At 46.4% G+C, this 14,264-nt stretch overlaps 1 protein-coding gene across 5 annotated transcripts in view; it reads right to left on the reverse strand.

The window, feature by feature from the left end:
- LOC124009561 (solute carrier family 12 member 7-like) overlaps positions 1 to 14,264 on the reverse strand; it is a 49,791-nt gene that overhangs the window by 22,641 nt on the left and 12,886 nt on the right. Inside the window, exon 1 of one of the 5 annotated variants that reach the window (XM_046321453.1) lies at positions 2,221 to 2,521. The exons of the other annotated variants lie outside the window; for them this stretch is intronic. Within the exon in view, the coding sequence (XP_046177409.1) occupies positions 2,221 to 2,251 (31 nt within the window). The 5' untranslated portion in view covers positions 2,252 to 2,521. Of the gene's footprint in view, positions 1 to 2,220; positions 2,522 to 14,264 lie in introns of those variants that run through there. 5 annotated transcript variants of the gene reach the window in all.

A 14,264-nucleotide genomic window follows, 5' to 3' on the forward strand; every position in this document is an offset into this window, starting at 1 on the left:
CGTGTATAAAATCGAGCACACAGCCATGCAATCTTCATAGTGAAACATTGGCAGTAGAACCGCCTTACCGAAGAACTCCATGACTTTCAACGTGGCACCGTCATAGGATACCACCTTTCCAACAAGTCAGTTTGTCAAACTTCGGCCCTGCTAGAGCTGCCGCGGTCAACTGTAAGTGCTGCTATTGTGAAGTGGAAATATCTAGGAGCAACAAAGGCTCAGTCGCAAAGTGGTCGGCCACGCAAGCTCATAAAACAGGACCGCCGAGTGCTGAAGAGCATAAAAATCATCTGTCCTCGGTAACAACACTCACTAGGAGTCAGCGCAATAACTGATCGTCAGGAGCTTCATGAAATGGGTTTCCATGGCTGAGCAGCCTAAGATCACCATGGGCAATGACAAGCGTCGGCTGGAGTGGTGTAAAGCTCCCTGCCATAGGACTCTGGAGCAGTGGAAACGCGTTCACTGGAGTGATGAATCACGCTTCACCATCTGGCAGTCCGACGGACGAATTTGGGTTTGGCAGATGCCAGGAAAACGCTACCTGCCCGAATGCATTATTCCAACTGTAATGTTTTGTGGAGGAGGAATAATGGTCTGGGGCTGTTTTTTATGATTCAGGCTAGGGCCCTTAGTTCCAGGGAAGGGAAATGTTAATACAGCGGCATACAATGACATTCTAGATGATTATGTTTTTCCAACTTTGTTGTAACAGTTTGGGGAAGGCCGTTTTCAATGTTCCATCATCGAGTGGAAAGCCTTCTCAGAACAGTGGAGGCTGTTATAGCAGCAAAGGGGAAACCAATTACATATTAATGCCCATGATGTTGGAATTAGATGTTGTCCACATACTTTTGGTCATACCATGTATAATGCTTGGATAATTTAATCTGAGCCAATGGCTTAATCCTATTCTTTAACTTTTATTTTGGGTTTAGTTGGGGACGTGAATCCAACATAATTTGTTAACGTGATGACAAGTTATTAGGCTATTTACTGTATAGCAAAAGTGATGATATACATATAGTGGATATAATGTTGAAGATCTGACATAGTTTCAAAGGTTAAAATTCAACATATTTTACAAGGTTTGTCTATGCTAAAGATTGGTTACAATGATGACATAATCCTGTGGTTCGAATCCAAAATATTTTTTCCAGGTAGAGATTCCACATCACAATACGTTGACAAATTACGTTGAAACAATGTTGATTCAAACAGTTTGTTTCCAGTGGGTAGTCTCTTTCCACAGTCGAGTTTGGCAAACCAAAACTAGCACACTAAATACAATTGACAGACAGCCAGGACATTTTACAGTAGGCTGAGGAAAGCAAGCCAGTCTTCCGAAGATAAGACGAGGGCATTGGTAGAACCATCCATTCCATCTGTTCTGTTCATTCCAGACACAGGGAAGGCACAGCTACCAGTTATATCAGGCTACATCATTAAATTAGACAAAGGGGAGCTGACACTGTGTCAATCTAGGGAGGTGGACGGGTTCAGGTTTATGCATTATTTCTGGGAGATAATCCTATTGAACTACAGTATGTTTGTTCTGTTGACAGAGATGAACAGAGTTGAACATACAGTAGAAGTACTTGCCAAATTGTATGATAATAACACATTTTGCGGTTGGCGTAAGTGAATAACTTCAAGGTAAGAATCTCAGACACTAGGAATAACTTAATTTAACTCCAATGTAGACTAAATCTCTCTCGCTCAAATATGAACCATTTGGCTGATTTAACAGACATTTTCACTATTTAAAGCCACCCAAATGTTGAAAAATCTGTCCACACAACGACCCAATCTCATCAGGTAGTGTGAAGTGGTGCGGCCTCTATGATAATAAATGACAATGAGAGCTGTTTATAACTCGTTAAGCCTCCACAGTGGCAGATTCATAAGCTGCCTAGCCTAGCACACCTGAGCCTGAAGGTAAGACGCACAGACACAGAGACAGAGAGAGATATCAAATCCCTATATTTAACCCTCGGTCCCCCCAGCACTAATGCAAACGCAGATATACGTATCACAGACTAACAACTACAGTACAATACACAAGGACAGACCTAACAAACACATACATGATGATGGCTTAACCAAAGCTTCCACAACAAGACAAACAGCTGTGGTCATGAGCGAAATTCTTACTACAGACCAGATTGTGAATAGTCTAGCCTGATTATTTCATAGGGTTTATCACACAGATGAGCTCACCTGATCGTCGTGAACCCTCCCCACGCTCCATACCAGGGGGGAGGTGCAGCTGTGGTCCACAACACTCTTCCAGTATGCTACTGGAAACCTCAGTAGTTACAGACCTCAGCCCGCTCTGCCTAGCCCCCCTTCAACTGGGTTGACTTGAATCTGTGTAACACAGTTCTCTATGACTGTCTGTCTGTTCTGCGCTAGGTAGCTTTCTGTAGCAGATTTGATTAGCGTGTCTTTGGTGCCCTGGGAATCAGCTGCTCCAGAGTTGTGGACATCCTTTCTTTGTCCTGTCTGGAGGCAGTGGAGCAGCATCAGCCCTTGTGCTCCTGACCCCTCATCCACTCACTGGAGGGAGGGGTAGAGGAGGGAGAGGGGTAGAGAGGGGAAGGGAGGGGGAGGGTGCAGCTTTAGCTACTTTAATTCTGTGCCCTGAAACACAGCTCAATGAGCTTACAGACCATGACCCTACACACACACGCGCGCGCGCGCACACACACACGCACAATTGAGAGAATCCTGTCGTGTTGTATCACCGCTTGGTACGGCAACTGCACCACCCGCAACCGCAGGGCTCTCCAGAGGGTGGTGTGGTCTGCCCAATGCATCACCGGGGGCACACTACCTGCCCGCCAGGACACCTACAGCCCCCAATGTCACAGGAAGGCCAAAAAGATCATCAAGGACAACAACCATGTGAGCCAAGGCCTGTTCACCCAGCTATCATCCACAAGACTACTGTATCTTAGTCTATGCCGCTCTGACATTGCTCCCCCAATATTAAAATATCCTTCATTCCATTCCTTTACTTTAGATGTGTGTATTGTTGTGAAATTGTTCGATATTACTGTTAGATATTACTGCACTGTTCGAGCTAGAGACACAATAATTTCGCTACATCCGCAATAACATCTGCTAAACACGTGATAGTGACAAATACAATTTGATTTGACACATTTATTCCACTCAGCTATTAGATTAGCATAAAACGGGTGTAAACAGTATACAGGCTGCAAAAATCCTCAAACATAATCCGAGTCTTCTGTACTTTTTACATTTAACAGCTCAAATGGAAATCATTATGGAGTAGCTGAGACAGAGGACGTGAAGAAATACTCCATCCATGTATACCCGATCCTCTGGGAAGTGAAAAGTGCAAGCCACACCAAAGTCAATAGACTGCTGAGTTGTTGTCTGGCATATAAATAACATGGACCTGAAAGGGCGTCTGACAGTGACATTGAAAGGTCTGCTGTGGTGATGACTAGCACATCTGATGCCATATTTCAAATGACACAGCACACGATTAGATGAGGTACTACTTATGTTTCAATGAAAAGCTCTATCCCACACTCCACGCTATGAAAAGCCTTGCCAAAAGAGGTCCCCGTTTCACAAGAGCTCTGATTCAAGCGTTCAGAATTAAAGCTTATTGACACTCTTTGCAGCTACAGTAACTTGAGCAGACACACTTTCATTAGCAAGGGCAATTCCACAGTAACGGAATGACGCTGAGACTGCCACAACAAAACCAATGATTGTAAAGTTAAACATAAGGACTACTGTCGACTTCGAAGGTAACTGCTCTCCCGGTTTACTAAAAGCCACCAATCCCTTTTTCCTTTTCTGTTTGTTTTGTCTGTGATCCTTTCACACCTGGTTTCATTTGTGTTTAATTCTGTGTTGTACAAGGGTAACCTGTTGCCTGCCTTAGTTCGTGTGGGATTAGACTTGTGGTTATTGTTGCTCGTTTGTATTTTAATGTTTTCACAGTTATGCACGGTACTGTGTTTTGTTCCTCAGTGCGGTAGCACGAGTTTCTGAGTATGTGGAGCATAGTTTTTGATTTGGCTACCGCCTTCTGTTAAAAGAGGGCGACCCAATTACAAACTCCTCGACGAGGGAATTGTGCGATAAATCTCCTGGTAGGCGCTACACTTCCCAGGAATCACTTGTATCCCCTGTCACAGGATGAGACAGTGGCTATGGAGACATACATATCTGAATCTCTGGGGCAGGGGTACATTCGGCCCTCCATCTCACCTGCCTCCTCGAGTATCTTTTTTGTGAAGATAAGGGCTGCGTCCCTGCATTGACTATAGAGGTCTAAAATCCATCACGGTGGGGTATAGTTACCCGCTACCTCTCATTGCCACGGTGATTGAGTCATTTCACGGAGCACGTTTTTTCACAAAACTGGATCTCAGGAGTGCATATAACTTAGTGCATATCTGGAAGAGAGATGAGTGGAAGACAGCGTTTAGTAATACATCTGGCAATTATGAGTACCTCGTCATGCCGTATGGAATGAAAAATCTTTTGTAGACGAGATTCGCCGGGAGCTGCACGGGCAGGGTGTGGTTGTTTACATCGATGATATTCTGGTCTATTCCACTACACGCGCTGCGCATGTGTTTCTGGTGCGCAGGGTACTTGGGCGACTGTTGGAGCATGACCTGTATATCAAGGCTGAGAAATGCTTGTTCTTCCAACAGGCCGTCTCCTTCCTTGGGTATCGCATTTCCACATCGGGGTTGGTGATGGAGTGTGACCGCATTGCAGCCGTGCGTAATTGGCCGACTCCAACCACGGTAAAGGTGGTGCAGTGGTTCTTAGGGTTTGACAATTACTACCGGAGGTTTATCCTGGGTTTTGTGCAGGTGGCTGCTCCCATTACGTCACTGCTGAAGGGGGGGGGTTGTCGGCTGACGCGGACAGGGCTTTTGGTCGCCTGAAGGCTCTTTTTACCTCTGCTCCCGTGCTGGCGCATCCGAACCCCTCTTTTGCATTCATAGTGGAGGTGGACGCATCAGAGGCTGGGGTTGGAGCCGTGCTCTCACAGTGCTCGGGTACGCCACCGAAGCTCCGCCCATGTGCTTTCTTTTCTCAGAAGCCCAGCCCGGCGGAGCAAAACTATGATGTGGGGGATCGGGAGCTGCTGGCTGATGTCAGGGCCCTGAAGGTGTGGATTCATTGGCTTGAGGGGGCTCAACACCCTTTTCTCATCTGGACTGACCATCGTAATCTAGAGTACATTCGCGCAGCAAGGAGACTGACCCCTCGTCAGGCAAGGTGGGCCATGTTTTTCACCCGATTTAGGTTTACCATCTCCCATAGACCAGGCTCCCAGAACACTAAGGCAGACACACTGTCCCGACTATATGATACGGAGGAGTGGATCCTGCGCCCGTCCTCCCGGCTTCTTGTCTAGCTGCACCTGTGAGGTGGACGCAGACATCGAGCGAGCATCGCGTGTTGAGCCTACGCCACCAGTGTCCAGCTGGACGGGTGTACGTTCCGCTGGAAGTTAGAGACATGCTAATTTGGTGGGCTCACACGTCCCCCTCCTCTGGTCACCCGGGGATTGGTAGGATGGTGTGATGTCTTAGTGGGAAGTACTGGTGGTCCACCCTAGCCAAGGACGTGAGGGTTTATGTGGCCCCCTACTCGGTGTGTGCTCAGTGCCAGGCTCCTAGGCACCTGCCCAGAGGGAAGTTACGACCCCTTCCCGTTCCACAGCGACCTTCATCACACCTGTCAGTTGACTTCTTGACCGATCTGCCACCGTCACAGGGCAATACCACGATCCTGGTCATTGTGGATTGGTTTTCTAAGTCTTGTCATCTCCTCCCTTTGCCCGGTCTCCCTACGACCCTACAGATGGTGGAAGCCCTGTTTACTCACGTCTTCCGGCACTACGGGGTGCCTGAGGACATTGTTTCTGATCGGTGTCCGTGGTTTGTGGTGCCATTTAAAGTCCTGAGGAGAATAAACGAGGTGTGTTATAGGTTACAGCTCCCCCTTATTACCGTATTAACCCCTCGTTTCATGTGTCTCTCCTCAGGCCCGTGGTGGCTGGTCCGCTGCGGGAGATCCTTCCGTCCCCCCTGGACATCGGGGGGGGGGGGGGGGCGGGCGCCGGCGTATGCAGTTCGGACCATACTGGACTCGAGGCATCGGGCGGGGGGCCTTCAGAACCTCGTGGATTGGGAGGCGTACGGTCCAAAGGAGAGATGTTGGGTGCCGGTGGAGGACATACTGGATCCACCTATGCTAAGGGAGTTTCACCGCCTCCATCCGGATCGCCCTGCGCCTCGTCCCGGCATCGGCGCGCTGCGGGAGCCACGGATCAGGGGGGGTACTGTCACAACTTCTACCGAAGGTAACTCCTCTCCCTGTTTAGGCGGCGCTCGGCGGTTTACTAGCCGCCACCGATCCCTTTTTCCTTTGCTGTTTGTTTTGTCTGTGATCCTTTCACACCTGGTTTCATTTGTGTTTAATTCTGTGTTGTATAAGGGTAACCTGTTGCCTGCCTTAGTTCGTGTGGGATTAGACTTCTGGTCGTATTTTGATGTTTTCACAGTTACGCACGTGTATTTAGTGTCGGTACTGTGTTTTGTTCCTCTAGACATGACTCAGCTGTACCCAATAGCTGTATGTCACGAGTTTCTGAGTATGTGGAGCGTAGTTGGAGCGTATTTGGGGTATTTTTGTCTGTACCGTTTTGTATTGGTGGACTATATTATTAAATTATGTTTCTTAGACATACCTGCTCTCCTGCGCCTGACTCCTACACCTCTCACGAGACGCACATCATAACAACTACTTTTAACAATTCCCACACACTCACACAAAAAAAAACATTTACTGAAAGAACAGTGCAGATGCTAAGTTCGGTAACAGAATTACGGGTAAAGTAAAAAAAAACTGAACAGTGGGTGAAAAAGTCACAGAGAGATGTGGACTGCAGCCAGCTGGCATCTTCACTTGGGCTTCTAGTTCTCAAACACGTAATTGTCCTCTCCTCTAGGCCTATATTCTTGAAACCACTCATATTAGCCTACAATGTAATTTCTGATTCCGTTTCATTCACGCATATTAATCAATGGACCTTACATTGGAATACATGTTATGCCCACCGGTGTGGTCTTGTTGTGACATTGAATGCCATTGCCTTGCATGCTGAAGAAGGGTTCATACCTGAAACGTTTGGGCAGCAATAAAAATATGTCAATTTCAGTTTCTTTACTAGAGTGCTGTCCTATTTCGGTCACACCCTGATCTGTTTCACTTTGTGCTTGTCTCCGCCCCCTCCCGGTGTCGCTCATCTTCCCCAGCGTATTTATACCTGAGTTCTCTGGTGCCAGTTCGTCTCTTCAAGCATACTTGCATGTTTTTGCTGTGCTCTTGTTTTTCCTAGTCTGTTTTTTAGCCCCCCCGGTTCCGACCTTTTCTGCTTGTCCTGACACTTAGCCCGGCTGCCTGACCATTCATCCTGCCCTGACCTCGAGCCTGCCTACCACCCTGTACCTTTCGGACTCTGGCATTCTGCCTGTCCTCGACCTGCCTATTGCCTGCCCCTTGTATTTTAATAAATATCAGAGACTCGAACCATCTGTCTCCTGTGTGTCACGTATGCTCTCTCTCTCTGGTGCTCTAGGTCATCATGCTCCCACGCCTCAGCCAGTTCGATAGGTTCCCACGCCTTAGCAGAGGTAACCGGTCAGCTCCTGATCTCCGGGATCATCATCATGGTCGGAGTCCTGCTGCTGGACCAGCGCGTTGGGGAGGGGGGGGTACTGTCACCTGTGCTCCCTCTCCGGCCTCTAGGTCACCAGGCTGCTCGTTTATGTAACCATTGTTACGCGCATTTGCACATAATGACACTCACCTGGACTCCATCACCTCCTTGATTACCTGCCCTATATATGTCACTCCCTTTGGTTTCTTCCAGTCGTCATTGTTTCTGTTCCTGTTTCATGTCGGTGCGCTGCTTGTGTTTTTTTGTGTATTCACTCCCTGAACTTGCTTCCCGACTCTCAGCGTACATCGTTACACAGTGTCTGCATCTGGGTCTCGCCCTGTGTCTTTATAATTTATGTCACGGTTGACAACTCCATTGTGTCCTCCTCCCAGAGCGCTAAGAACCTTGGCGTGATCATGGACAACACCCTGTCTTTCTCAACTAACATCAAGGCGGTGGCCCGTTCCTGTATGTTCATGCTCTACAACATCCGCAGAGTACGACCCTGCCTCACACAGGAAGCGGCGCAGGTCCTAATCCAGGCACTTGTCATCTCCCGTCTGGATTACTGCAACTCGCTGTTGGCTGGGCTCCCTGCCTGTGCCATTAAACCCCTACAACTCATCCAGAACGCCACAGCCCGTCTGGTGTTCAACCTTCCCAAGTTCTCTCACGTCACCCCGCTCCTCCGCTCTCTCCACTGGCTTCCAGTTGAAGCTCGCATCCGCTACAAGACCATAGTGCTTGCCTACGGAGCTGTGAGGGGAACGGCACCTCAGTACCTCCAGGCTCTGATCAGGCCCTACACCCAAACAAGGGCACTGCGTTCATCCACCTCTGGCCTGCTCGCCTCCCTACCACTGAGGAAGTACAGTTCCCGCTCAGCCCAGTCAAAACTGTTCGCTGCTCCGGCCCCCCCAATGGTGGAACAAACTCCCTCACGACGCCAGGACAGCGGAGTCAATCTCCATCTTCCGGAGACACCTGAAACCCCACCTCTTTAAGGAACACCTAGGATAGGATAAAGTAATCCTTCTCACCCCCCCCCCCCCCCCCCTTAAAAGATTTAGATGCACTATTGTAAAGTGGCTGTTCCACTGGATGTCATAAGGTGAATGCACCAATTTGTAAGTCGCTCTGGATAAGAGCGTCTGCTAAATGACTTAAATGTAAATGCAATGCTTTTTGGAATACATGTCAAGGCTTCATGACCAAACTCGTTGACAAAGTGCATTTGATGAATGGAAAAAAGGGATGACTGTCTCTTGACACTGAGTCTGTTTTTCCTGAATGGAAGAACAATGTGGGAAATATACTGTACGTTTCATAGAGAGCTTTCAAGCATCACAAACAAACATCCTTTTCCTGAAAGGAGGACTATTTCCACACAAAAAGGGCTCCAGCAGTCCACTTGCGTCATAACCTTTTGACATCCTGTACGCCACTAAATATGTGGGATAGGAACCTGGAGGGGAAGGGGATTATAAGGGGATTGTGGGAAATGGAACACTAGGGCCTAGGAAACAAACGTTGTCTCAATTCACTAATTTACTCTCATTCTCTCTGGTTCCTTTCTCAGAGTAACCTAGATAAATTAAGAATAACTATGTTCTTATCTGCTCCGATCACATGACATACAGCTATTAGGTACAGCTGAGTAGACCATGTCTACAGTAAAGACAGATATTTGCTTATCTGACAACAGTATCATGTAACACCATGAAGAACACCATAAGACTATATGATAACAACTACCAGTATGTTCAATTACTGTAAACAAGATATCCAACATAATGTATGTTCACTGAGAACAAAATACTGCATATCTTCAACCCAGAACGTCATAACACAACAGTTGAATGCCCCAAGGGTATAGGCTAATTATTGAGTGTTAAGCTCAATTCACACACAACAGAGACGGAGGGCGGAGCGTAGCATAGTATTGCAATGTCGTTTTTCATCACAAAAGGGGCGACTCCTTGTAATATGCTCCTTTGAGGCCGCTTCGGATGGCGTATTTGATTTTGGACACTGACATTTTTTGTATTTTGTGTTCAATCATAGCATTCGGTTTGGAAAGTGAACGCAGTAATGTGTTTGGTTGGTGGATGTGCATAGCTGTACTGAGAATGAGGTAGCCATGGCAGGTAGCTCAGATGGGAGTAAGTCTGACATGGATGAAGGTAGTAGGATCAGTGATGAATCGATCTACACAACTGTACAAGGGGGAAAAAATGCATTTTAAGGTTATAGTTTATTGAGATGCATGAATCCACCACACCAAAGACAGTTGTGAAGAGGGCACGACAAAACCTATTCCTGCTCAGGAGAAAAGATTTGGCATGGGTCCTCAGATCCTCAAAAGGTTCTACAACTGCACCATCGAGAGCATCCTAATGGGTTGCATCACAGCCTGGTATGGCAACTGCTCGGCCTCCGACCACAAGGCACTACAGAGGGTAGTGCGTACGGCCCTGTACATCACTGGGGCCAAGCTTCCTGCCATCCAGGACCTCTATACCAGGCGGTGTTAGAGGAAGGCCCTAAAAATTGGTCAAGACTCCAGCCACCCGAGTAATAGACTTTTCTCTCTGCTACCAGAGCGCCAAGTCTAGCTCCAAGAGGCTTATAAACAGCTTCTATCCCCAAGCCATAAGACTCCTGAACATCTAATCAAATGGCTATCCAGACTATTTGCATTGCACCCCCCCCCCATCAGGAGTTACAGAAACTGGCAGCAGTGTCCAGAAAAGGCCATCTATGACATCGTGCCATGGGTGGTATTCCTCCTGATAAATGTCTCCCGTTTGTCTGGGACATGATGATTGAAATATATTCATTAGGCCCTAATCTATAGATTTCACATGACTGGGCAGGGGCGCAGCCATCGGTGGGCTTTGGAACCAGGCCTAACCAATCAGAATACGTTTTTCCACACAAAAGGGCTTTATTACAGACAGAAATACTCCTGAGCATCCCCACTCCATTCATTCTCGAGTGAGACAGAGCACCCTACCCCTCAAAAACTTCTGCTATGTGTTTTTTTCTTATTTACACTTTAGGTGGTGGGTCATTTACTGGGGTTATTTTGCATGTTTTTTTTTATATTTACTTATTTTCTCATTCACATGTTAAGGTGTTAGGTAATTTATTGCTGTTTACTTTGTGCTTTTTCTCTTATTTCCCTTTTCATCATACTTTTCACCTGTGTATTACATTGTGTTTTATATTGGACCATTTTCCTCCTGATATTTCCGCTTGTGATCGTAAAAAAAACATCTAAAAGGTCTGCAAATGTCTTTGTCTGGTTATTTGTACTTGTAGCAGAACATATTACTGTTCTGGATCAGTCACTCAGTAAACTTGAACTGCTTTGTACATGAGCTGTGTACAGTTTAAGTCAGAAGTTACCACACACTTAGGTTGGAGTCTTTAAAACTCGTTTTCCAACCACTCCACAAATTTCTTGTTAACAAACTATAGTTTTGGGAGTTGGTTAGGACATCTACTTTGTGCATGGCACAAGTATTTTTTTCCAACAATTGTTTACACAGAGATTATTTCACTTATAATTCACTGTATCACAATTCCAGTGGGTCAGAATTTTACATACACTAACTTGACTGTGCCTTTAAACAGCTTGGCCATAATGACACCATCCCAACCGTGAAGCACGGGGGTAGCATCATCATCTTGTGGGGGTGCTTTGCTGCAGGAGGGACTGGTGCACTTCACAAAATAGATGGCTTCATGAGGTATGAAAATTATGTGGATATATTGAAGCAACATTTCAAGACATCAGTCAGGAAGTTAAAGCCTGGTCCGCAAATGGGTCTTCCAAATGGACAATGACCCCAAGCATACTTCCAAAGTTGTGGCAAAATGGCTTAAGGACAACAAAGTCAATGTATTGGAGTGGCCATCACAAACCCCTGACCTCAATCATATAGATAATTTGTAGGCAGAACTGAAAAAGCATCTGAGTGCAAGGAGGCCTACAAACCTGACTCAGTTACACCAGCTCTGTCAGGATGAATGGGCCAAAATTCACCCAACTCACCCAAGCTTGTGGAAGACTACCTGAAACGTTTGACCCAAGTTAAACAATTTAGAGGCAATGCTACCAAATACTAATTGAGTGTATGTAAACTTCTGACCCACTTGGAATGTGATGAAAGAAATAAAAGATGAAAAATCATTGTCTCTACTATTATTCTGACATTTCACATTCTTAAAATAAAGTGGTGATCCTAAACTGACCTTAGACAGGGAATTTTTACTGGGATTAAATGTCAGGAATTGTGAAAAACTGAGTTTTTGGCTAGGTGTATGTAAACTTCCTACTTCAACTGTAAGTGAGGTTCAAGTCTTGGGGGTCCTTATTGTCTACAGCTGGACAGTCATTCTCAACCATGTACCATAGCAGGAAGGTCTCCATTAAAAGGTCACTTCACATGACTATGTACAACCTTGTATTATGTTAATTAGGTAAATGGCTCCAGGGTCTAGCCTCATTGTCTACAGCTGAACAGCCATTCATTGAAAGGCCACTACACATAACACAAGGTTAGGTAAATTTCACAAGGGTCTAGCCTCCCAAAAAGATATTACAAACTAAAACACAAGGATAAAGTAACTGTCATTATGGTAGACTATGTGATTTCTAAAGTGTGAATAAGTAAAACAGCCAAATCCAACTGCAAACCAAAGTGTGGAGCTCACAACATGACATATAAAACAGTAATCAACCAGAGGAAGAGAACATATGTGTACATGTTTTGCAAAACACACTCCAACATTTACTGTAGGGTGCCACGCGTGATAGCAGCATCCTAGAAAGACACTTGACCAGCTGGTGTGAGGAATTAGTTCTCTAGCTTGTTGCACACGTCTATAGCAACACTGGTTGCCCTGTCTGCCGACATGTTTCTTGAGTCCAGGTAGCTGGTGTCCCCTTCTACCACCTGTCTCCACTCTCCAGGTCCCCAGTTGTGGAGTGGTCAACAAACGTGGGGTGGATGCACAGTGTTGTCAGTGTCTGTAGTGTCTGTGGTGCAAAGGTAGTTGTGGAGGGCCATGCAGGCCTTCACAGTGGCCTCAGCTTTCTCTGAGGCAAGCTCAAGAGCTCGTCCCAGGACCCTCCACATTCCAGCAAGGATCCCAAAACCTTTCTCTGAAATCCGTCTGGTTCTTGAGTGGCGGTAGTTGTCGATCTTCTTGGCTTCATCAAGGCCTGAAGAACCTCTGAATAAAAGAAGCCTACCCCATTAGTATTGAACAGGAACATGAAAGCTATCAAATGTGTACTGTAACTGTCATGTTTTGTCATTAATTATCATGTCTTGTCCCTGTGCTTCCCCTTCTATTCGTTTCCCTCTGCTGGTCTTATTAGGTTCTTTCCCTCTTTCTATCCCTCTCTCTCCCCCTCCCTCTCTCACTCTCTCGCTCTCTCTTCTCTCTATCGTTCCGTTCCTGCTCCCAGCTGTTCCTATTCCCCTAATCATCATTTAGTCTTCCCACACCTGTTCCCGATCCTTTTCCCTGATTAGAGTCCCTATTTCTCTCCTTGTTTTCCGTACCTGCCCTGTCGGATCCTCATCTATAATTCACCGTGCTGTGTCTATGTTTTGCCCTGTCGTGTCGTGTTTCCCTCAGATGCTGCGTGGTGAGCAGGTGTCTGAGTCTGCTAGGTTCAAGTGCCTTCCCGAGGCAACCTGCAGTTCTCGATCAAGTCTCCTGTCTGTTCTCGTCTTTACGAGTAGTATTATGCTTTTTGTTTTGTAAAGTTTCTTACTGGATTAAAAACTCTGTTTTCGCCAAGTCGCTTTTGGGTCCTCATTCACCTGCATAACAGTAACAACTGTGTAGCCTATGCTTTGGACACACTGTAGGCCCCCATCCTCTTACTCTTTTCACATCATATGTATAGTCATATGTATTTAGTGTATTTTACCTGGATATGGTCACATCAGGTTTGCCCTCAGAGGGAATGCCTCATCTACCACAAAGACATATGGACTCTGTGTTTGGGTCCCCAGCAAGCACTCTGGTCTTGGTAGCGGCAGCTGGAATGCAATGAGTTGGGACTTTCTTTGTGAGAAGATTCCCACATCTCCCTTCCGTCCATGTTGATCATGGTGAAGCGCTACCTTGCTTTGCAGACTGCCATCAGGACTATTGAGGAAAAGCTCTTATAGTTGTAGTACTCGCTGCCCGAGTTCGCTGGAGCTCGCATCCGAATATGTTTTCCGTCGACAGCTCCTGCACAAAACAGATAATTCCAACGATCCCCAAACTCTCTGATGATTTCTGCCCATTTTGCCACGGAAGGATAAGCAACAAAATCCTCCTTCAGGACATGCCAGATAGCCTGGCACATTTCCGTGAAGATGGTACAAACTGTAAAGATTCCTAGCTTATATCTTGCAGCAAGACACAGACAGCCATTCTGCAGCACTTACGGGCAAGCTGTAAATTTGTCGTGTGAGATAAGGGGCAAGCCGCTGAAGCAAGTTGTCAAATCTGGCAA

This window comes from Oncorhynchus gorbuscha, linkage group LG22 (assembly GCF_021184085.1).
Source record: "Oncorhynchus gorbuscha isolate QuinsamMale2020 ecotype Even-year linkage group LG22, OgorEven_v1.0, whole genome shotgun sequence".
Taxonomy (NCBI): domain Eukaryota; kingdom Metazoa; phylum Chordata; class Actinopteri; order Salmoniformes; family Salmonidae; genus Oncorhynchus; species Oncorhynchus gorbuscha.